Here is a 24,205-nt window from a genome sequence, read left to right as displayed (position 1 = left end):
ATTTTTGAGACAACCTGAAAATTTTGAACATGGTCTAAGTATTCGGTGATATTAATTTTGTCACATGTGATAAAGTCCTTATCTGTTAAGAGAGATTTCATGAATTTGTTTTAAAGTACTAAAAAAAAAAAAAAAGTGTAGGAGGATAATTCAAGTTCAGCAAAATGTTGGTAGTTATGGAACCTGGCTCAGGGTACGTGAAGGGGTTGTTAACCTGATTTTAATTTTGTGTGTGTTTGAAAGTTTCCTATAATTAAAAAATCAAGTAGTATTCTGGTATTCTGTAGACACCTATACCGACAATATGAAATACAAAATAAGTATATGCCATAGCACCCTGCCCTTAAATTTATAATTCAAGCAGGAAAATGAAAGAATGGAGGAAAAAAAGAAAGAACAATGTAAGGTTGTTTAGGGTAATGCTCAGATTGAATGATTCAAGCAGTAAGCGCAATGACTATAGGAAGAGATTAATATTACTTGAGTTATTTAATAGTTACAGGAATGATGCTTACTCCAATTAAAAAAAAAATTCACTAGGATATGTTTATGCTTCTTTTGTATCTTCTCAGCCAGTCTAGTATGAAGACTAATTTTTCAATCTGAAATTCACTGGAAACAACAGAAATTCTCAAAGGCATAGAGAGTAAAAGCACATCTGTCTTGGCCAGTAAAATAATTTGGTGTTGAATGAAGCACAAGCTTAAATAGCAAAAAGATGTAGATATACATGTAAATAAAATATGTTTACCCACGAAGATCTACAGAATCATTTCAATAAAATGTTCAGCAGAAGGTACAGGAATAATTTAGAGGAAAAGAACAATCTCTACAAATGTTTTCCTTAATTATATCGTGACAAATTTAACCTACAAATCAGCAATGTGGCTGCAATATTAAATGATACGTAATACTAAATGTCTGATAACAGCCTACACTGATGCTGCTGCACCTGGCATACAGAAACACAGAATTACACCTAGTGGGTCTATAAAGATACTCTGGAAAGACAGAAAGATCAACACTATTATGGGTGCAACTTGTAAATGAGTATACAACCTATAAGTCACCATCAGCAGATTAGACTTTTAAATAAAATTTTCACTTGAGTAAAATTAAATGCTAACCTAAGCTCAGTGACAGATAATTTCCAAATATTTTCACCAATAAAGAACAGCTGGCATCTTCACCATATCTGTGGTCATAAAGCAGCTTCACCTCTTCCTAAAACATTCCAGTATACACTTGTCCTTATCCAAAGATAAGTTATTTTTTTCTTCTGTGTTGGCCAAAACTAAGAAAATAAAAATAACAGATTGGGGGTGGGAGGCAGAATTCTTTATTCCAAGATTGCTACTTTATATCAAGAATGCATTGATTAGAAGTGCAAAATAAGCAAGAACTCATTATAAATGTCGAGGATTATTGCTTTAATTACATGCCCTAAAACATACCTACATATCATGACTTACTATATGTTGTATCAAGCTTTTAGTTTACTTGCTACATGGCCATTAGGCCAGCTCTAAAAAATGTTTACCATCCAAATAGAAATTCATTAGGGAATATTGAAAGGTTTGTTTTATGGTTAGTTCTGCTCCTAAGATCAGCCTGAAGAGTTTTAATCCAGTAAAAAAAAAAAAAAAAAAGAAAAAAAAGGAAAAGGTGGGGTGACCTATTATCAAATAATAATAGAGTCTCTAGTTTCAATAGTAACTATTCAGTAAATAAATTTTCTGTCAGGCCTTGCACATCTATGTATAATAATTTGTCATCATTTTAACAGAAGTTAATATTTACATTAAGTCTAAGTTGTGTTCAAAATGTATTAAACAGATAACTAAGGACATTTAAATAAGGCCTAATTATACCAGTTTAATAAATGTTCTTACTTTTTAGAACATAAAAATTAACAAAAAAACCTCTTATGCTTTAAAATCTTTGTAAGTATGTACGGCTTTTATAAAAAATGATAACCATTTATTGCTTAAAACAATTTTAAAAACTGAAACTCAGCTCAGGTCATGATCTCACAGTTCATAGATTTAAGCCACATGTCTAGCTCAGAGCTGGCAATGCAGATCCTGCTTGGGATTCTGTCTCCCTCTCTCTGCCCCTCCCCTACTTGAGCTCTCTCACTCTCACACAAAATAAATAAACATTCTTTAAAAAATAAAAATAAAAATGTGCTATTTCTTACTTTCACCTTAGAAAGCAAAAATACACTAAATATCAGTGTTACCCTTTTGTTTTCAAATCAATTTAAATATGGAAAAGTATTTAAACAAAGAAAAAAGATTTTGGTTGGGTTTATAAACATTTTCATTTCTAAAAATGTGAAAATGTAAGGGATTAAATGATTTCATTTGCCCACCACAGCAATATAATTATAATGACCTCAACTGCAAATGAAAAACAAGGCCTACATATTTTTAAACATCTGGTATATTCTCATCAAAAATATGTAAAACAACAAGGGGTGCCTGGGTAGTTCAGTTGGTTGAGCGTCCGCTCTGTCCCTCACTCTCTGACCCTCCCCAACTTGTGCTCCCTCAAAAATAAATAAAACATTAAAAAAAAAAAAAGCTAGGGGTGCCTGGGTGGCTCAGTCGGTTAAGCGTCCTACTTCGGCTCAGGTCATGATCTCACGGTCTGTGGGTTCGAGCCCCACGTCGGGCTCTGTGCTGACAGCTCAGAGCCTGGAGCCTGCTTCCGATTGTGTGTCTCCCTCTCTCTCTGCCCCTCCCCGACTCATGCTCTGTTTCTCTCTGTCTCAAAAATAAATAAACATTAAAAAAAAAAACGTTAAAAAAAAATCTAAAATTAAAAATAAAAAAAAACAAGTAAAACAACAAAAGCACCAATCAACATTTTTTTTCACCTCTCCCTAATATTTTAAACTTGCTTCTTTCATTCCACTCCAAGATCTTTGGAGTAGAAAAAATTTGAATACAAAATTTAATTTTTTTCAATGTTTATTTATTTTTGAGAGAGAGACAGAGACAGAGCATGACCAGGGGAGGGGCAGAGAGGGACACACAGAACCTGAAGCAGGCTCCAGGCTCTGAGCTGTCAGCACAGAGCTCAAAGCGGGGCTCAAACTCACAAGCCATGAGATCATGACCTGTGCCCAAGTCTGATGCCCAACCAACTGAGCCACCCAGGCGCCCCTTTAATACAAATATTTTTAAATAAAATAAAGTATACAAATTCAGATTTTTAATTTATTCCAGAAAATATATTTTCAATGCATTTAAATATTTAAGTAATATTAGGATAATATATAAAAGCCCTCACTAGAATATAAAACTGACTTTTTTCTTAGGGAGGACAAAAATTAATACTGAAGAAATTACATTTATAAAACCTCTTTCTCATCTAAGTCTTTTAGGAAACACATTTTGTGAAGTTTAAATTTTCTGGCTGTTTAGATCTACAAAAAAAAATTTTTTTTTTTAAAGAACAGTAACTACCTTGATATACAAACCATCCCTCACCTTACTGTCTTCTTGGCATTCATTTTTTGGACAGCATTTTTCCTCCCCTTTTTCTCAAAGAGAAATTCCTCTAAATCATTGGTACCTGTCAGCCACATCCAGTTCAGTTTGAACCTTCAACTCCTATCTCACCTATATAGAGCAAATCTGAATCCAACAAATCAGATGAACAGCAACTGATTCCAAGAGCCAAGTTAAATACCAAGATATATTCTAATAAACACCAGTATGCTATACATCCCAACAGTGATTAGTGTTTAAAAAAACAAAACAAAATACACACACACACAACAACAACAACTAAGCATTCAGTACTTATTTGAGACGCTTAAAAGAAAGTTTTAATACCAGAACCTGGACCTAGGCTTTCAACTTCATTCAAACGAACTGGCTAAAAAAAAACAAAAATAAACTGTGCCATTATATTAGACCAAACCAACCAAGGCATAAAGACTATTAAGTACAAAATGGTTTTCCCAGAGTGATTTTTAATTCTCTCCTAGTAACCAATTTTCTGTCAGATTTTTATCATTATACAACTAGAACCGTTTCCATAAAGTCACCCACCAATAAGAAATTACAATTCTTTTGGAAATCTCCCTCCAGGCCTCCGTACCCCCCTTGGCAAGAACTCAATCTACCCCCTTCTCCTCCCTAAGTATTCAGTTTCTTTCCCGAAGTAGAAATTCCATAAATATTACAATATTAAGAACTAAATTTTAATGAATACATATCAGAGGAAATGAAAGAACATTAACTCCCATTCAAACCTTCCTTAAAAAAAAATGTTTCCAAGTTATATTTTTAACTTCCCCCATGATTCTCTTTAAAAAAGACGAACACAAAATCTCTCTGCTAACGACTTTATTCATGAATCTATAATGTAGCTCAAAATAGCAAAGAACATTCTAAAAATTCAGATTAATATTTATCAACCAAATACATGAGAGAATACATCTACTGTTTCTATAACTAACACAAATGTCTAAAATGCACATGTGAGAGTACACTCTTCACTTCGTGTAATTTCAAAGTAATGAAGATTTGCTTAATACAGTTTGCCAGAAAAGCTCATTTACGTGGTCGAATACATAGAATTTAAAAGCAATCAGACATAACTGATAAAATAACCATCTTACGGTTAATCTTTTAATAAAGTGCTACTTTCATACTGAAAAAAGAAATAAAATTAAAAATTCTGAAATGTTGAATCATCATTCTGGAAGTGTTAAAATTTTTCTTTAGGGTTCACTACGTTCATCACATTCATACATCTCCAATATGAGACCATACACACTATTTTGCAATCTAAAAAAATCCTTTAGTTCACAGATTATTTCCTGGAAGTTAAAAATTACTACATGATTGCTAAATGAAGCTTTTCATGATACATGTATTAGCCACAGTGATTTTTCATTGTTTTAAACATGATCTTTGGTTTGAAGTTGTCCTGGATGGACTAGCTGGATGGCTGTGGTTAGTGAAATATTTATAAAACAGCACACTAGCTTCATTTAAACCACACCAGTAAATTGGGTCAGTGGCCTAAAGGCAAGGAATGGCACATATTCAGCATCTGGCAAAAGGAGTTCCCCGAATCCGTAAGTGACGTGGTCAGGAGTAAAGAAAACCGGTGCAGCTGAGGTTTCCACCTCCTTTCATCAAAGACGTCTATCAATTTATTAACAGCATTATCCACTGAGGAAATCAGTTGGGAAAAAATCTAATTTGAATGAAGGCACATGGGTGCAAATCTTAAACAGGTAAGGACGACCAACAAAACTGCTTAAATAAGTATGGGTGTGTCTACCCCATCCACCCACACACATCTCACGTCTGAGGTTGAGTTTCATCACTGCATAGACTGCACCACATGGAAAACTCTATGCCTAAGGGCATATATATGAGATCAGAACTAGCTGGTGGTTTTCCAGAAATAATGAGACTTTCAATGATGCAAAAGTTGGCCTTTCCCTCAAATGAAAGGTTTTAAATTAATAGCAAAAGACTACAATAACAATGGAAACTGTAAGAAGTCATAAAGTTAAATCTCAGAAAGTTTCAATTTCATAGCTGAAGGCTGCTGATGATTTCTTCTCTCTCTCCTTGAATAATCACATGCAAATGCCTTTTAGCAATGGCCGCATTCAAATCCCACAAAAAATCAAGCAGTGCCCCCTTAAGGAGCACCTCCATTGGCACAAACTGTAAAACCTGCTGGGGTGCATCAGAATTCAGCAAAGAGCTCAACAAGTCATTCACATTCTGCAGATACTGGAAAACTGGATTCGGAAGGTCCTGGTAACCCACACACAGCAGGACTGCACAGGTCTTCAGGGGCTCAGAGGAAGTGGGACAAGAAAATGTGATGAACCTAAAACAATTGTGGAGTACAAAAATCAAACCAGCCATAAATCTCGTAAAACAAGAAAGTACAGGCAAAATCATAGCATCTCCTGTCTGAAGCTGCTGCAACGCACGTAGAAAGCAGTCCAAAAACAGCTGCTGGTAAACTGGGTCTCCATCATGAAGCAACGAACAGCTGCAAGTCATGAGTTCCGCTGGTTCCAAGAACTGAACTTCCAACGGTATATGCGTTTTGATGTCACTGAGGGTTGGAAAGCCCACAAGCAGGCACTTTATTCGGTTGCTGGGTTCTACGACCTGCTCATCCTGAAGGCACTTGGTAAGGCTAAACAACTCAGTAAATATCAGTTCTTCAGTAAAAATATGACAAGAACAATAATCCTGCTGTTTGGGCCAGAACTTGGAATCCAAATTCAAGGCTCCTCCTAATGACTTTTCAATTGCTTCATTAAGAGCCTTTAAAATTTCACCATCACAGAAAGGAGAACACTTTACCTTTGGCAGTTTCTTTCCCTCTAAAATATGCCATAAGTGACACTCAAGACTGGAAGCTGTCCCTTCTAAGAGAGAACTCTGCCCAGAATGATACACAGCATGTTCTTCCGCCCAACTATTAAAGTATCCTTTGGCCACCTTATCTTTCCATGAAAGGGTTTCCAGCATTTTCCTTTCATTATAGGTTTTAAAATATCTGTTCCTCTGCCCAAACCGTTTTGTATTTGTACTACAACCAATACTAGATTTTTTCACTAGCCAATTATTTCTGGAAAGAGGCTTCAACTGAAACTTTTCCATAAAATATTGAACAGCACAGTCCCTTAAAGTATTCAGTTTTATTTGTTCCCCTTTTCCCATGCACTGAAACAGACGAATGTTCTCAGAAATAGTCTCTAGCTGGTATTTATGAAAGAACATACAACATTCTTCATGCCTTTTAAGAAAAGACTCGGGAATCACATGATGGGGAAAGAGAGCTTTCTGGGTCATTTCAGTCCCAAAGTTCAGCACCATCTTAGATAACAGAGGATGGATTGCCTCTCTTCCCTTGTAACGGAGACACACCACATAGACTTCTGAGTTTCCTGCCTTGCTAGTAGCAGGTTTGAAAACATGGACTTGGTCAAAAGAACAGTTTAGCAGGTACATCAGGTTTATGGAACAATGTTCAAACAAAGTAAACATCTTCAGAACAAAAGAGCCACCATTTCCAAGAGTCATCAGAGCAGTGACAACTTCACAGTAATGCAAAGAAGAGACTAAAGCTTCTTGTTCACCTGGGTTTCCTTGGCAATCAAAACTCCCATCTGCAGTGATCAAGTGAATGGTAGCCATGTTGCTTATGAAATTCTGAAGTCCAGTCAGATATTTCAAGTTCATGATATCACCGGTGTTATCTGGACCAAAGTACCACCAATGCAAGGTATTTGCTATAAGTCGGTCATCCATAATCATCATAAGATTGTCATTTGCTTCATGGTATGGATTCAAAGTATTAGCTACCCAACTCCAATCACAGGGGAACCGATGGGATTTTAAGTAGTGATTGAGACTAGCTATAAAAGCTCCAGGAGCTTCACAAAGGTGTAGGGAATTCAGTTTTCCATTCTGAAAAGCTTCCTGTGGAATAAGTGGAAAGCTGCACAAAATTTCATGAAACTTACACCACGCTTGAGTACAAAGTTCAGCGTTTACAGATTTTTTCACATGAGAAATTATTTTTCCAGCTTTATTAGTAAAAGCAGTGTGTTCATGCCACTCATCCAATTTCTTGTCACTCAGTAGGTTTTTTACTTCATTTAGGGAGTTCTTCAAATCAAGCAATGCATTAAATTCTGTGTGGTCACAAGTGAAAATCTCACCGGGATCTGGTAATTGCCACTCGTTATTAAGTGGCTTGCCATAAGAAAAGTTCTTGGCAAAGAGTTCAAAAATGTCAGCAACAACATCTGGGCTGAATGTCTCAGGACTTGAACCCAGGGGTGGTTTTCTGCACTTACTCATTTTCAAATTAAATTAAAATCTAGAAAAAGAAAACACACAATTAAATGAATCAAATTTATTAGAGAGTGAAATCTCATCCACAGCAAATCGGATCACACTCATGATAAACTGCATAAAATGGGAAAGCTAATGTCAGCACATGCTGTTACATGAGACAATTTGGAATAAAGAAAAAGTAAAGGCTTTCATACCCAACAGATCTGAGCTCAATTTCCAACTCTGCAACTTAGAGCTACAAAGTAGCCTTGGGAAAATTACATCTTTGAGTCTGTTTCTTATTTGGGGTATCATTTTTTTTAGATAAGGATAGAACATGCTAGCATATAAAAAGCATATACCAAAGAATAATCATCAGTGATGGCAGCTCATATTGCCATATTAATCCATCTAGCTCCTCCCAAAGTTTGCCTCTACCCACATGGCCCCAAACACACTCTCAGACTAAGATTCAGCCCTGAACACGACCTTTGATCAAGCTTTAACAAGCGACTTTTAGCTTTTTTTTTTGTTTAAGTTTTTATTTATTTGAGAGACAGAGAGAGAGAGAGAGAGAGAGAGAGAGAACATGCACACAAGCTGAGGAGAGGCAGAGAGAAGGAGAGACAGAATCCCAAGCAGGCTCCATGCCATCAGCACAGAGCCAAATATGGGGCTCAAACTCACAAACTGTGAGATCATGACCTGAGCCAAGCTCAAGAGTTGAACGCTTAACCAACTGCACCACACAGGTGCCCCAAGACTTCCAGTTTTTTAGTTCCTTCTGAATCTCACCTCCTTCCAGGAGAAGATTCTACACCTAAACCCAGTACTAATATTGCTACCAGACGTCTCTGCCACCACACACTTATTTACCTATAAGGACTGTCAAATACATCCTTCATCCAGATCTCCCACTCTTGCTAAAACATGCACTTTGGTGGTGCCAAATCACTTTCATAATCCACCTACTAACACTCATCATCATACTGCTTGTTGACTGTGGTGTACTTGATTGGTCAGTCTCTATTCAGTTCAATGCTGAAAGTGAACTACAGTTCAACCTGGCATGTCCATAAACTAGATTCTTGTCTCATCTGCTCAGACAGCTCCATACTTCGACTATATTTCTTCTTGCCACGTAACACACTTTGGGGCGCCTGGGTGGCTCAGTCAGTTAAGCATCCGACTTTGGCTCAGGTCACAATCTCATGGTTCATGAGTTTGAGCCCCACATCAGGCTCTGAACTGACAGGGCAGAGCCTGCTTGGGATTTTCTCTCTCCCTCTCTCTCTGTCCCTCCTCACTCAAGCTTTGTCTCTCGCTCAAAATAAATAATCTTAAAAAAAAAAAAAAAACAAGAAAAGTAACACACTTCGATAGAAGATCTTTAAATTGAAGAAATATTCGCAATGAATATACAAATTACAAATAGTCACCCTACATCTTGTGGTCTAACACTAAGAAACCAAAAACACTTGTCCAATGGAGAAGGAAAGAGATATAAGAGGAAGATACATGGCCTGATGGCATAGTGTTGGGTAAAGTCATAAATTCCAGCAGAGAGAGCTATGAGTATTACATAGTACTTGTCAGCTCAATGTTAATCAATAGGTGTTTTAGTTCATAAGTTCCACATTTCTCAGCATATTCAAAAAGAATCTAAATTTGTCAAACAAAAAATTCACAACCACTGTCCCACAAAAAGCCAACGTTTGATAATTAAAATGGGAAATAAAGATGAGCTAATGCCACAATAAATACAATAATATCCAGAAGACTGTATTCTATTAGCATTTACTTTGTACTGTTCTTTTGGCAGTTCTTTTATATTTTGTTTAAATTATTTACAATCCTGTCTATTCTACTAGCTTGTAAGCTTCTTGAAGTAACAAGTATCTTCTTAGTCATTTGTTTGCCACAGTATATTTACCATACATGTAAATTACAGCTAACAGTCACATGTGTCCATCAATATCTTTTTCTCAAAGCTTTTTTTTTCACTGTTAGACGCTGTATTCAGACAAATTTCTTAAAGAAGGCAAAAATGGGGCATTGATACATTCACTAAAATCCTAAATGAAAGCAAATGAAAGTTTATTACAAGTTATTCTATCTTAATTTACACTGTGCTTACTGGAAACTACAACCATGTTTAGATTGCAACTATATTCTACTTTGGAAAAAGTCTGACTTTAGTCATTTACTTCACATATTAATTAATGGCATAAGGAAGCTCTGAAATGTCACCTAAGATAATACATAATACTTTCACATGAGAAAAACTAAAGTGATTCAAACATTCCATTGTTCTTCCTGACTACACTGGTGGTATGCAAATCAAGATTATGTCTTATGTATTTATATATAAAATACATATCTTGAATATACACACACACACACACACACACACATAGATCTTGAAAAATATGTATATATGTAAATACTGAATTTTCAGGTCTATAACCTGAACTTTGTTTCCTCCTATCAAATTCCCAGAATCCAACCACTTTTCACCCACCTCCAGATACCAGCTTCCTGATTGTAGACAGTGTCAACTCTCTGCTGGATTACTGCCATAGCCTTCTAACTGGTCTCTTCTGTCTTTGCCTCCTTTGGCTCCCAAATAAATGCCACAGTCCTAACAGTAGTCTACAATGCTCTTGAAGATTTCTGCCTTCCAGCCCCAACCTATCTCTAACCTGATTGTCTACTATCCCTCCAATTCATTCTGCTCCAACCACATAAACTTTCTGTTCACTGAAACACGAGGCACACTGCAACCTGCAAATCCTTTGCACTGGTCAATCCCTCTGCCTGGAATGCTCTTTCTTCAGAGTACCTGCATAGCTAACTCCCTCACCTCCTTCAAGTATTTAATCAAGTGTAATTTTTCTAAGAGACCTACCCTGACATCCTAATTGCATCTTGCACTAACAATGGTAAAGGTAAGGATCTTGCTGTACTTTTTTTCTTTCTGTGACACTCTTTTCTAACATTAAATCTGCTTATTGTTTATTATTGTCTTCCCCAAACTAGAATCTAAGCTCCACAGGGCAAGGATCTTTTGTTTTGGTGACTCATGTATCACCCCGAGGTTAGAACAGTGCTTAAGGTACACAATAAACCCTCTGTGAGTATCTAATAAACAAACGTATATTATACTTAGCACAAACAGCTCTCCTCTAGGTTCCGAATATGAGTCATAACTTCAGCACTTCAATGCATGAGCAAAAATTAAAAAACAAACAAAACACGTGGTTTACAGACTACAGGAAAAAAGTTTCCAGTATACGTTCCTCTGGCCCTTCCATTAAGCACTGCTTAGAACTTTCTGGCATCATAATTCTGCTGAGGGTCAATATTACCATTCTTAATTTACATATTCGAGTAGAAAGTCATGCCCGCCCCCCCCCGCCCCGCCCCAAGCCACAAAGGAAAATACCTGCAAAATCCGTGGGCCTGACACAAACCCCACAAGATCTTATCAACAGGCTCTCTTCAATTAACGCTTACAAAGTAGTTTTACAAGTGTTTCTGGCAACTCCTCTTCCCAGCAACCGTGAAAATAATAGAGTGTATCTAGCGCTTTACTTTGGGCCAGGGGCAGCCAAGATCTCGTTTCACCTGATGGGACTGAGTCTCAACCTATATTCAAGCGGCCCGAGCCCTCCTGACGTGGAAGAACCTCAGTCCCAGACCCTGCCTCATCCTTGCCTCATCCTCTGGAAAGTCGAAGGAAGACCCGAGCTCGGAAGCCAGGTCTGATTACCTTCGCTTACGCCCACCTTGCCTCCCCGAGTCTAGAGAGGCAGCGCTTCACTCACTCTCCCCACTCCAGGAAACCATTCTCCACTTCCGCTCCCGGAGCTGCTTCCCGGAACGGTCGCTCGTAGGGTATACGGCGCCCCCCGCCGCAGCGAAGGCAGGTGGTGCGCCAGAAGACAAGGAAGGAAGCCCGGACCCGCCCTCTCGACACCAGGACCCGGAACCCACCTCCAGGCCGCGCCGCCGCGCGTCGCCGGCCGACAACGGCCCGAGCCCCGAAAGACGCACTGCGCACGCGCTTCACAGCCGAGTGGGGCCAGCGTCACGCGTCAACGTTACGTACGCCGGCAACTCTAGCAGTGCCCGGGCCCAGGCTCTCTATAGGTTTCTTTTCTCGACAAGTCCGGAGGAGGAAAGGCGTCTATGGCAACGGAAACCGCTCGAGGAGGCGGGGCGTCCTTTGGCCCCGCCCCTTCGGTGATGTGGGCGGGCAAACCCGTCCGAGACACTCCGGCTCCGCCCACCCAGACCCTGAGTTGGGAAGGTTTTCCAAAGTTATTAGGCAGAAGTTGGTTCCTAGTACACAGGCTGTTAAAACTGAGACTCGAAAGACAATATGAGGTTAAAAGCCAAACTAGGCCAACTGCGACGTAATACTCTGTTATAACATATATATGTTTATAAACCAGAAAGGAAAAAACAATCTCAAAGGAAAATTAGACAAAAATTCAAACAGACCATCTAAAACCAGTAAAATAGCGACTAAGGATGTACAAAACTTTTTAGCCTATTATAAAAGAAAGACATGGAAATGAAAATAAGTTTCATTTTCACCTGATTTAGCAAAGATTAAAAAGATTCACAGTGGCCACTATTGGTGAGAATAAGGAGAAACCGGTTTATATACCGGTTGTGCATGGGGGTAAACATTGGCATAAACTTCACAGATGGCAAACTTTAAAATGGCCTTGCACCCCAGCTGGGCAATTCCCGCTCCAAGAAATTTATCCTTAGGAAACGCAACATAACCAGCCCTCACTTTGGACAAAATATTCATCTCCTTAATATCAACAATAAGAAAAACTCTAAATGTTGACTTTAAGGGAATTAATTAAATTCTTTGTGATACAGGGGTGCCTGGGTGGCTGAGTCCGTTAAGCGTCCAACTTTGGCTCAGGTCATAATCTCACTGTTGTGAGTTCCAGCCCCCCCACTGGGGGGGCTGACAGCGCTGAGCCTGGAGCCTGGAGCCTGCTTTGCATTCTGTGTCTCCTTCTCTCTCTGACCCTCTCCCGCTCGCACTCTGTCTCTCTCTCAAAAATAAATAAAACATTTTTAAAAAATTATTTGTGATACATCCATATAATGGGATACCATTCAGCCAATAATAGGTTATGTGTGGCAACACTATTGCATAAAAATAGAATATAGAGCTGTGTGTAGAGTTTCAACCATTCATGTAAACACACACACATTATTTTCTAATTCCTCCTGGATGTCCATCAATAAAGAAAATTGTCTTTTCAAAAAATGAGTCTAGGACATTTGGATATTCATATGGAAAAAATTTTATTTGGATTCTTACATTATAAAAACACATTTCATTTGGGATGCCAATCTATATTTTAAAAGTCAAAAAACTCTCAGGGCACCTGGGTGGCTCAGTCAGTTAAGCGCCCACTCTTTATTTTCGCTCAGGTCATGCTCTCATGGTTCACATAATCAAGCCCCATGTTGGGCTCTGCACTGACAGCACAGAACCTGCTTGGGATCCTCCCTCCCTGATTCAAGTGGCTCGAGCCCCTCCCCCATGCACGTGCGCACGCACTCTCTCTCTCTCTCAAAATAAAAAATAAACTTAAAAAAATTAAAAAGTCAAACAATTATTTTAGCAGAAAACATAAGAAAACAGCTTTGTGACCATGAAGTAGACAAAAGTATACAACAAGTCAGAAAAAGCACTAATCATAAAGGAAAATTATATAAACTGAACCATACTAAAATTAAGAATATCTATTCACCGTAAGATATCATTGGGAGTGAAAAGACAACATACAGAGTGGGAGAAGATATTTACAATACATACATATGACAAAGGACTTGTATCCAAAATATATCACTCTATATATGATATATATATATATATATGAAATTAGGGGAGAAAAAATGTTTTCCTTCTACCCTTCTAGGTTCTCTGCTGGGGCTCTGTAACAAATGATATATTAACAAGAGAAAAGCATGTGAATTTACTAATATTTTATGTGACCAGGAGCCTCCACAAGGAAATGAAGATCTGAAGAAACCATTAAAACTGAGTGTTTTCATACTAAGTTTGATGAGGAGTGGAAAGTTGTGGGGAAATGTGACAAATGAGTATGAGCTAAGAGTAGTACATTGGGGGAAATTTAGGCAAGGCATGTTCATCCAGATTCCTCTTGGAGTCCTTCCAACTTCAGAAATAAGAATATTCCTTTCCTCCAGGTATAGGGAGGGCATATCTCCCATGAGGATCTTGTGAGCTGCTTCAGGGCAAGGTCAGAGAGTCCTTCCTACACCTGCCATTTCTCAAATTCCTTCAGCTTAAAATACTTAATATGCCAATCAACATATTTTGGGGCAGCATGTTCTGAACCCTGTCAATATTCACCCATGTTGTTTTATGTATCTGTAGTTCATTCCTTTTTATTGCTGAGTAGTATGCCATTGTATGGATAAACCACAATTTAGTTATCTATTCTCTTATTGATGGACATTTGAGTTCTGTTTCCAGATTGAGGCTATTGTGAATAAACCTGCTATGAATATTCTAGTACAAGACATTTTTGTAAGTGTATGTTTTCTTTACTTTTAGGTGAATACCTAGGCATGGAATGAATGGCTAGGTCATAGAGTAGATCAGGGTTTCTCAACTCAGCATTAATGTCATTTTGAGAATCACGGAAGCAGATCTATGCGTAACTTTGAAGAAACCTCCAAAAAATTTTCCCAGAGTGCTTGAACGATTTTGCATCCCTACCTACGATACCTAAGAATTCTGGGCCTTACAGACACAGTCCAGCCGTGGTCAACCCACATTGTTCTTGGACATTGCCATGGATGGTGAGCCCTTGGGCTGCATCCCCACTGAGCTGTTGGCAGACAAAGCTCCAAAGACAGCAGAAAACTTTCATGCTCTGAGCATTGGGGAGAAAGGATTTGGTTATAAAGTTTTCTGCTTGGACAGTATTATTCTTGGATTTATGTGCCATGGTGGTGCCTTAATACCATAATGGCACTGGCAGCAAGTCCATCTATGGGGAGAAATTTGATGAGAATTTCATCCTGAAGCATATCAATCCTGGCATCTTGTCTTTGGCAAATGTTGGACCCAACACAAATGGTTCCCAGTGTTTCATGTACACTGCCAAATCTGAGTGATTGGATAGCAAGCGTGTGGTCTTTGGCAAGGAGAAACAGGGCATGACTATTGTGGAAGCTATGTGGAACACCTTGGATCCAGGAATGGCAAAACCAGCAAGAAAATCAACACTGCCGGGGCGCCTGGGTGGCTCAGTTGGTTAAGCGACCGACTTTGGCTCAGGTCATGATCTTGCAGTTTATGAGTTCGAGCCCTGCATCAGGCTCTGTGCTGACATCTCAGAGCCTGGAGCCTACTTCAGATTCTATGTCTGCCCCTCTCTCTACCCCTCCCCTGTTCACATTCTGTGTCTCTCTGTCTCTCAATAATAAATAAACGTTAAAAAAATAATTAAAAAAGAATCAACATTGCTGATGTGGACAAATCTAATAAATTTGACTTGTGTCATATCTTAACCGCCAGCTCATTCCTTCTGTAGCTTAGGAGAGCACCCCTTCACCCTCATCTCCTCAAAATATCCCATAATCTTTGTGTTCCTTGGGGCAGTTGTATGGTTCACATATTTTTCTTATCCTCCTCTACATCAAGTTCGATTACAGAGTTAAGTTTATGATTATGAAATAAAAACTAAACAACAACAAAGAATTCTGGTTACTTCACATCCTCACCAACTTTTGCTGTTGTGAGTCTTTGTCATTTTACCTATTGGTGGGAGGTGGTTGCTTTTTTACATCTGTTTCTTAACAAACATTAATTAAAAATGAAGATCTGTGGATATTGTTCTTTTATGGGACTAGATACTAGATGAAGGATATATGGTCTCTTAAATACAATTACTATGTTCCCTGAGGTTTATAAATATTATCAGGAATATTCCAAACAACAAAACATACTGAACTTTACTAAAATAATCACAACATTAGATGAGCATTGAGGAGGGCACTTGTTGGGATGAGCACTGGGTGTTGTATGAAAACCAATTTGTCAATAAATTATATTTTAAAAATTAATTAATTAAATTAACATTTGTTGAGTACATAAATTAACATTTGTTGAGTTCAGCACTAAGCACTGAAAACTTCCCCTTTTTTTAATCCTTTAATCCTTTCAACAACTCCATGAAGTAGATATGTGTATTGTCCCCCTTTTATAAACAGAGAAATCAAGGACCAAAGTGATTAAGCAATTTGCTAAAGATCATAGAGTCAGCAATTAGCAGAGTCAGGGTTTGGACCTAGATGTGCCTAACTCCAAGGCCAATCTGTTCTGCAGAGAATTCCTAGAAATTGCACCAGTAATTTAAAAACAACTTTATTGTCCACATCCATGGCCAGAAATGTTTATATGAGGCCAGTGATTTTATTAAAAATGATCAGTTTTAGGGCACCTGGATTGCTCAGTCAGTTAAGCACTTTTAAGTCACTCTTGATTTTGGCTCAGGTCATTATCTCACAGTTCATGGGATTGAGCCCTGTGTCCCTGCTTCTCTCTCTCCCTCTCTCTCTCTCTCCCCAGCTCATGCTCTCTCTCTCTCAAAAATAAGCATTAAAAAAAAAAAAAAAAAATATATATATATATATATATATATAAATGATGAGTTTCATTTATTTTATCCTAAAAGCAGGAGGGTTTGCAAAAATTTTTGGAAAAGATGAAATGTTACAAATGGATGAAACTGGCATCTGAAACTTTATTTATTTTTTTTTAATTTTTTTTAACGTTTATTTATTTTTGAGACAGAGACAGACAGAGCATGAACAGGGGAGGAGCAGAGAGAGAGGGAGACACAGAATCTGAAACAGGCTCCAGGCTCTGAGCTGTCAGCACAGAGCCTGACGCGGGGCTCGAACTCCCGGACCGTGAGATCATGACCTGAGCTGAAGTTGGACGCTTAACCGACCGAGCCACCCAGGCGCCCCCTGAAACTTTAAAAAACTGAAGGAAATTAACCAAGCCCTGCAACTTTTAAATACATACATACATATATATGTATTTATCTGAGTGGAAGCTAGCTACAATTAGTTATTCTTTCTGATTCCTGAGCATTCTTTATACCCAACTGGCATGACAATGAGAATAGAAGTAGCATACAAGAATTAAAACAACCAGCTCCCCATCCTCTGCTCTGATTATACTTCTCTGCCAAAGCAAACAGAAACTAAACTGCTTCTGTGGTCATTTATCACCAATCAACTTGCTGAGTCTCTAATTACATCTTCAGACAGATTCTGTGAGGTGACAGTGTATAAATCATGGTTCCAAAATCCCAGAGGGAGTTGTCTGAGATGATGGAAATGTTCTATAGCTTGATAAGAAGGTTTAGGTTAAGAGGTATATGTACCTGTCAAAATTTATCAAATGGTATAATTAAGATTTGAGGATTTCAGTAAACATAAATGTTACCTTAAAAAAAAAGCCATAAACAAATATTGAACTGTAGTTACCCACATGCATGCTGAAGTGTTTAGAAAGAAGTGTACTGACATCTTACTTTGAAGTGCACCACACACAAGATGGATCGTAAACAGAGGGATGGATTGGTGGTGAAGTGAGTATAGTATGATGTTCACAACTGTAGAATCTAGATGGTGGACGCATGGTTGTGCACTAATTCCTTCAGCTTTCCTCTGGTGAAATTTTTTTCATAGTAAAACAGTGGGAGAAATAAACAGAGATTCACATCATAAAAGGTAGGAATGGCACGTCTTCTTACTAAAAAAATACATGCAAGAGTATCTAGTATTTCCCATTAGTACAGGAAACAGAAGCTCTGAATAAAATGCAAAAGTATTTCCCATTAACACAGGAAACAGAAGCTCTGAATGAGCTTTAAGTGAACAGCATTGGATCTGGCAGCAACCAGGCCAATGTTCTTATGGTTCAGTCATTTGATCCATGTATCTGATTTGGTGAACACCATTCAGGCTTGGTTTTGACCATTACATGATCTTAAAGTGTTCCTATTCTTTTTTTTTTTTTAATTTTTTTTAACGTTTTCTTTTATTTTTGAGACAGGGAGAGACAGCATGAACAGGGGAGGGTCAGAGAGAGAGGGAGACACAGAATCTGAAAGAGGCTCCAGGCTCTGAGCTGTCAGCACAGAGCCTGACGCGGGGCTCAAACTCACGGACCACGAGATCATGACCTGAGCTGAAGTCGGATGCTTAACCGACTGAGCCACCCAGGCGCCCCTAAAGTGTTCCTATTCTTTGCCACAGAGTGTTCCAGTTCAATCTCTTCTTGACACCTGGAATGGACCATTGTTTAGAGGCAGCACACCAGGGCACCTGGGTGGCTAAGTTGGTTAAATGTTCGACTCTTGATTTTGGCTCAGGTCACAGTTTGTGGATTCGATCCCTGCATTTGGCTCCATAGTGACAGCGTGGAGGCTGCTTGGGATTCTCTGTCTCCCTCTCTCCCTGCCCCTCCCCTGCTCATGCTCTCTTTCTCTCTCACAAAATAAATAAACATTTAAAAAAGTAAAATAAAGGGGCGCCTGGGTGGCTCAGTCGGTTGAGGGTCCGACTTTGGCTCAGGTCATGATCTCACAGCTAGTGAGTTCGAGCCCCGTGTCAGGCTCTGTGCTGACAGCTCAGAGCCTGGAGCCTGCTTCAGATTCTGTGTCTCCCTCTCTCTCTGCCCCTAACCCACTCGCATTCTGTCTCTGTCTCTCATAAATAAATAAATAAATAAATAAATAAATAAATAAATAAGTCAAATAAAGGCAGCAAACCAAGGAAGGGAACACTGACACTGAAATTCTACAAGTCAGCAAAGGTTATAAACCTGATAATAATTGTTCTAATTTCCCTCATGATCATCTTCACTAGGTCTTTAGATTGCATTCTGATCAAAATTCTCACACAGCACCTTAAGCTGTTGAAATACAATGTTAAAAAGAGAAAACATAGTAAAAGTTAAAAGCAATTTGTCTACTCAACTATCAAGTAGAGCATCTACATTGTGGTATTTGTGGGAAAGTGCTTGAAAATAGCCTGAAATCTCTTCTTTCTTACTGTTTAGGAACTAAACAAGATTATTAAAACAAATCAATTAATTTTTAGGCATAAACGCAAAATTGTAAACATCAGCTTATGAAAGCAGTTTTTGTCTATTTTTGGTGTTGTAATATGTAGTTAAACCTCATTCTGCATTTTAATAAACATTCAGGACTACGATGAAGAATGAAATGTCTTTCTCAAAACTTATTTTTTAGCAATTCATTCGTTTCCTTACATAGTTAAAGTTAACAGATTGAGTCTACTCAATTGAGTAGTAACTCGATTGAATAACTAAAGGGGGAGAAGTAAAAATGTGTTTTATATTTTAGATGAACTTTAATATTCATAATACAATCATTAATAATATGCCAACCTAAAATACTTATTTACTTAAAATCATTTCTTTATTTTCTTCATGTAGAAATGACCAAAATGACTTTTTAAAAAATTCTTAAGGGTTTAAGAAACAATATATATTACTGTGAGATGGGCACAGTTTAAAAAAAAAAGGTTGGTAAACACTGGCATATGGATAGAACACAAGACGTGGCCTACCCTCGAAGTCTTAATCATTTCATTGCAGACACAAGATGTTTAAAAATAAATAACACTATATGACTAAATGCTCTATTGTACGGTACAGATTAAGGGTTGTGGAAGTCTAAAGATGGGAGACATAGCAGGGAAAAGATGGGGGAAAGAGACTCTAATTTTTGTGTTAAAAGGCTGCTGTTATTTGGGTACAGGGAATGCCAGTCAAACTTAGGAAAAATAATGTGCTTGAGAAGACAGACAAGAAGAAAGGAAAATGGACAAAAGGGATGGAAAGTTAAGACTGAAATGGTATATAGGTAGTGTCTCAGGTCAGGCTGCTATAAGAAAATACTATTAGATGGGGTGACTTAAAGAACAAAAACTTAAAAAAAAAAAAAAAAAGAACAGAAACTTATTTCCCCCAGCTCTAGAAGCTGGAAAGTCCAAGATTAAAGTGCTGGATGATTTGGTTCCTGTTGAGGACTCTCTTCCTGGATTGCAGATAGCCACTTTCTCACTGTGTGCCCACATGGCAGGAAGAGAGAGCAAGCACTCTGGTCTCTTCTTATAAGGAGGACACTAACCCTATCACGAGGACCCCACCCTCATGAGCTCATCTAAACCTAATTACCTCCCAATGGCAAAGGCTGCATCTCCAAATACCATCACATTGGGGGCTAGAGTTTTAACATATGAATTTTGTGGGGACACAATTCAGTCCATAGCCAAGTAGTGACAAGCCAGAATATAGAGGACCATGGAAGCCAGACTAAGGTGCCAGAATCTGCTGCTATAGGAAATGGTTAAGAGGGAAAAAAATGACTAAGTTTGGTTTAAATAGAGTTAGGGATGATAGTGGAATAGTCAAGCAGAAATATCCAGGAGGGAGTTGGAAATCAACGGGTGGCTGAAGTTCAGGTAAGAAAACTAAAGGAACGTTCAGGGGTACCTAGGTGGCTCAGTCTGTAAGGCGTCGAACTTCAGCTCAGGTCATGATCTCGTAGTTCACGAGTTTGAGCCCTGTGTGGGGCTCTGTGCTGACAGCTCAGAGCCTGGAGCCTGCTTCGGATTCTGTGTCTCCCTCTCTCTCTGCCCCTCCCCCACTTGTGCCCCTCCCCCACTTGTGTTTTCTTAGAGAAGAAAACTAAAGTAACATTCAACCCTGTGGATTCTTAAGTACCTGCTTTATTATTGTTAATTAACAACAATTATGATACTTAATTTAGAAGTGGAATCAATACCAAAAGTTGTTAAAGCACTAGCCCTGGGGGACTCTTTACTGTTAACAGCTCACCTAGCACTGTCCCTCCTTGGGATCAATATGGCTTCTCGTCTTGAACTGTTAGGCACAACAGCTCTGACTTTGGAGTACCTGGGTTAGAATATCCACCCACTGGCTACACGGCCTTCGGCAAGCAACACCTGCAAGGGTCACAGTGAGGATTACCAAACTAATGTAAAACACTTAGCACAAGCTCTCGCACTCAGCCGACATCTGACAGATGTTAGTTGCTCCTGAACAATGTCTGTTCTTTTCTGGAAGATGGGGTGCTAAATTCAGACTCTCCTTGCAAGGTTCTCCTTTTGCTGTTTCTTCTTATATTCCAAACCCTTAATAGAAGAGGAGAGGAAAAGGAGGGGGGTGGGGAGACCAAGGAGAAGAAAGGGAAAAAAGAGAAGACACTTGAGACCAAGTTATTTCATAGCTGTCATTGAGAAGCTGTCAGATGTATGAGCTTTCTGTTTTCAACAATTTGGGCCGGTTTCAAAGAACAGAAAGAAGACTGGCTGTAAAATGAATGAACACATGAACCAACATGGATGCGTTTCAAAAACATAATAAAGGGAGGCTGCAGAACAGTTTTGCGTTGCCTACCATTTATGTAATGTTTGAAAACACATGAAACAATTCTGTTTCATGTTTATTGATACAAACATAGTCAAAATATAAAAACACAGATGATAAAAACACACTAACTTCCAGAGACTGGCAACTTCTGGGAAGCAAGAGGAGATGGGAAAGAAGCACAAAATGGGTATGAAGGGTATCTGTAAAGTTTTCATTCTTTTTACTAAACTCTGAAGCTATGGCAAGATCTTGGCATCTTTAAAATCTAGGTAGTGGCTACATGGGTGTTATACTATTCACTTTTCTGAATGTTTGAAATATTTCCTAAAAATTTTAAACATAAAAAAGAAACCATTGGCCTCATTTCTAAATCCACTCAAACTCCCATGCACTTTAGAAACCCATCTGTTCAGCTAAATCACACATATGCATGATTTTCAGGAATGATTATGCTTCTCAGATTCAATTCGAGAAGAGTATAATGAATCTATTACAAATGGGTTATGTTTTGTGTTAGGTTTACATTACCAAAATATATTCCAAATTCTGATATCTGGGTTGAAATACACATATTATCCTATTATTACATTTTAATGTCATTAACACCAGATTACATCTTGGGTACGTTTTGTGGTTAACAGATTGCTCGTGTGTACCATAAGATCCGCAGTAGGTTTCATCTCAGGGACAAACTCCAACTGAGTGATAGTGGCTGGCCACAGTGCTCTGTTTAGACAGTTGGGAAACCACATCTGAGCTCCACAGGAAGGGCAACGGTCAGGTAGGGAGCTGTGTCAAGAGCAGGGTGATGGAAGGTTTCCTATGTGTCCCAATAACATTCCTGCCACTTTCCTGATTCTCCTTCCACCTCTCACTGCTCTGTCTCGATCTCCCATCACTTCCCCACTCTAACTTGGTGCTCCTAGAAGTCCCCTCCTTGACTCTCATTGATCTTTACTCATGCTGCAATAATCCCTGACTGGTTTCATACCACAGCAATCCTACACGCTGATGAGTCCCTCCTCTTTTATTTTTCTGTGAAGCCTTCCCAGCCCCATCCAGGCTAGGTGAGAAACTTCCCTGTGGCACACACACAGCATTTATCTCTAGCTATCCCAACTATTTGTTTACCCATCTATCTCTGCTCTGGGCTTTGAAAGGACAAGACTGGATCTTATTGATCTGCACTCCCAGCTTCTCGCACATAGTAAAGCAATCAATAAATGTTTGTTAAATGAAAGAATGATTTAATGAATGGTGTCCTTATTTTGCAGAAAAGGAAACAGACTCAGAGTTGAGATTTTTCTCCAGGTTATACTTCCTCAGAAACCTTCCCATCTTTCCTCCAGGACAAAGATTGACAAATATTTTCTGTAGAAGGACCAGATAGCATATATTTTCAGTTTGTGGTCCGGAAGGTCTCTGTCACAACCACTCCACTCTGACGTTGTAGCTAAAAAGCAAATGGAGACATGGCCATGTTGCAATGAAACTGTATTACAGAAAAAGGCTGGATATTGCCCATGGACCAAAGCTTGTGGCCTTGCTGTAGAAGATGAAAAACAGAGCCTCCTACATGTCTACTTGCTTCACTGAACATCTTCTTGGCCTCAACCCAAATTCCAGGGTCCTGATCCCAATGTTTCCACAGTGCTTGTTGGAGTTAGATCAATATCCCCTCATATTTCCAAGCTAAGGAATTAAGATAGGCTCGAGAAAAAACTGGCTGCAAAGATGAGACCAGACGGGACAAGAGGAGTTGGTTGAAAATGACCTTTAAGATACCCAGAGGAATTCAAGCCCAACTTACCCACATTCTCCTTGGACATCCATTTTGAACACTCAACATGTTAAAAAGAAAAGAGGTCCATTTCTTGGGTTCAGTAGACAAAGGAGAAAGGGGAATAAATAACTTTCTTCCATTCTTCTTCACACTCCCTTTTCTGTGTTTCCAAATAACAAGTCTCTTTTTATTTCCCAGAGGCTATTTTAAACTTCTTCCACTCTCATATTTCCTACCCTATTGTCCTTTCATGCATTATCAGGAGATGACCTAACCTCCTCCTTCACAAAGGAAATAAAAGTCATGAAAGAGAACTCCTTCAGAATTCTGCCACTCACCACTGATTTATCTGTATCTATCCTACTCTCTTATCCTTCCTGTCATAATAGAATAGGTGTCTAAGACCAGTCCCTTCTGTTCTCTGTGTCCCAGGTTTTTCTGCCTTCTCAGGGAAACTGATTCCATCAATTCTCTCTGTCTCTGTCTCTCACTCTCCCCCACCCCCAACTTCTCTTTCCTCTTCTCCTTCTCCTTCTCTCCCTATCTCCTGTATTTATCACTCTCCTTTCTGTGTCTCCCTCTCCTCAATTTCATCCCAAAGACACAGAGGAGCTTCTCCCCCTCCCCCCTGAGAAACTCTCCTTCAACATTCAGGCATGCATGTCCCCACTATCTTGAAACTCAGTTTCTGAAACCTGTATCTTCTTCCAATAATTGCCCTATCTCTCTCCTACCTCCTTTCTTAAAAGAGTTGTTCCAGATTTGTTAAAAGAGTTGTGTCCTCAAGGTTTCCACTTCATCATCTCCCAGTAAGTTTTCAACTCATGAAAAATGTGTTTCTCCTTCATTACACCCCTGAGTCTCTCATTGAAAGACCCCAAATAACCTCCTTTTGTTGCTACATCTAACCTAGAATTTTTTGCCCTTATCTTTACTGAATTCCTGGCATTATTTAACCAGGTGATTTTCCTTCTTGAAACATTCTCTTCTCATGACTTTGGTGCCAACATGATCTCCTCCTATGGTCATTCTCCTCCTTTTCCTCCTATGGTCATTCTTCCTTAGGCTTCT

The 24,205-nt window shown here is 38.8% G+C and overlaps 2 protein-coding genes, 1 long non-coding RNA gene and 1 pseudogene across 15 annotated transcripts in view; 1 reads left to right on the top strand and 3 right to left on the bottom strand.

The window, feature by feature from the left end:
* HYDIN (HYDIN axonemal central pair apparatus protein) overlaps nt 1-11,884 on the bottom strand; it is a 441,202-nt gene extending 429,318 nt beyond the window's left edge. For 6 of the 8 annotated variants that reach the window (XR_006211638.1, XM_042967953.1, XM_042967963.1 and 3 more), the window contains exon 1: nt 11,614-11,669. The gene's annotated coding sequence lies outside the window, so the exon portion shown is untranslated. Of the gene's footprint in view, nt 1-11,613; nt 11,744-11,837 lie in introns of those variants that run through there. The other 2 variants (XM_042967954.1, XM_042967958.1) reach the window with 2 other exon arrangements.
* On the bottom strand, nt 4,339-11,892 carry CMTR2 (cap methyltransferase 2). Of its 5 annotated transcripts, none has more exons than XM_042967967.1 (2): nt 11,838-11,892; nt 4,339-7,884 (listed from the first exon to the last, which is right to left on the bottom strand). In XM_042967967.1, exon 2 carries the CDS (start codon nt 7,863-7,865, stop codon nt 5,565-5,567), a length of 2,301 nt encoding a protein of 766 aa, XP_042823901.1. In that variant the 5' UTR covers nt 7,866-7,884; nt 11,838-11,892; the 3' UTR covers nt 4,339-5,564. The 5 variants fall into 5 exon arrangements, with proteins under 5 accessions (XP_042823901.1, XP_042823903.1, XP_042823902.1 ...); XM_042967969.1 differs by lacking the exon at nt 11,838-11,892 and adding an exon at nt 11,669-11,747; XM_042967968.1 differs by lacking the exon at nt 11,838-11,892 and adding an exon at nt 11,630-11,700.
* LOC107180715 lies at nt 10,781-19,801 on the top strand (annotated as a pseudogene).
* Nucleotides 19,802-20,775: 974 nt separating this feature from the next.
* The window catches only part of LOC122234010, a 64,322-nt gene continuing 60,892 nt past the window's right edge, over nt 20,776-24,205 (bottom strand). For both annotated transcript variants that reach the window (XR_006211691.1, XR_006211690.1), the window contains exon 3: nt 20,776-21,113. This is a non-coding gene — a long non-coding RNA (uncharacterized LOC122234010). The remainder of the gene's footprint in view (nt 21,114-24,205) is intronic.

Source organism: Panthera tigris, chromosome E2 (assembly GCF_018350195.1).
Source record: "Panthera tigris isolate Pti1 chromosome E2, P.tigris_Pti1_mat1.1, whole genome shotgun sequence".
NCBI classification, from domain to species: domain Eukaryota; kingdom Metazoa; phylum Chordata; class Mammalia; order Carnivora; family Felidae; genus Panthera; species Panthera tigris.
This window is presented reverse-complemented; position numbering and strand designations above follow the sequence as displayed.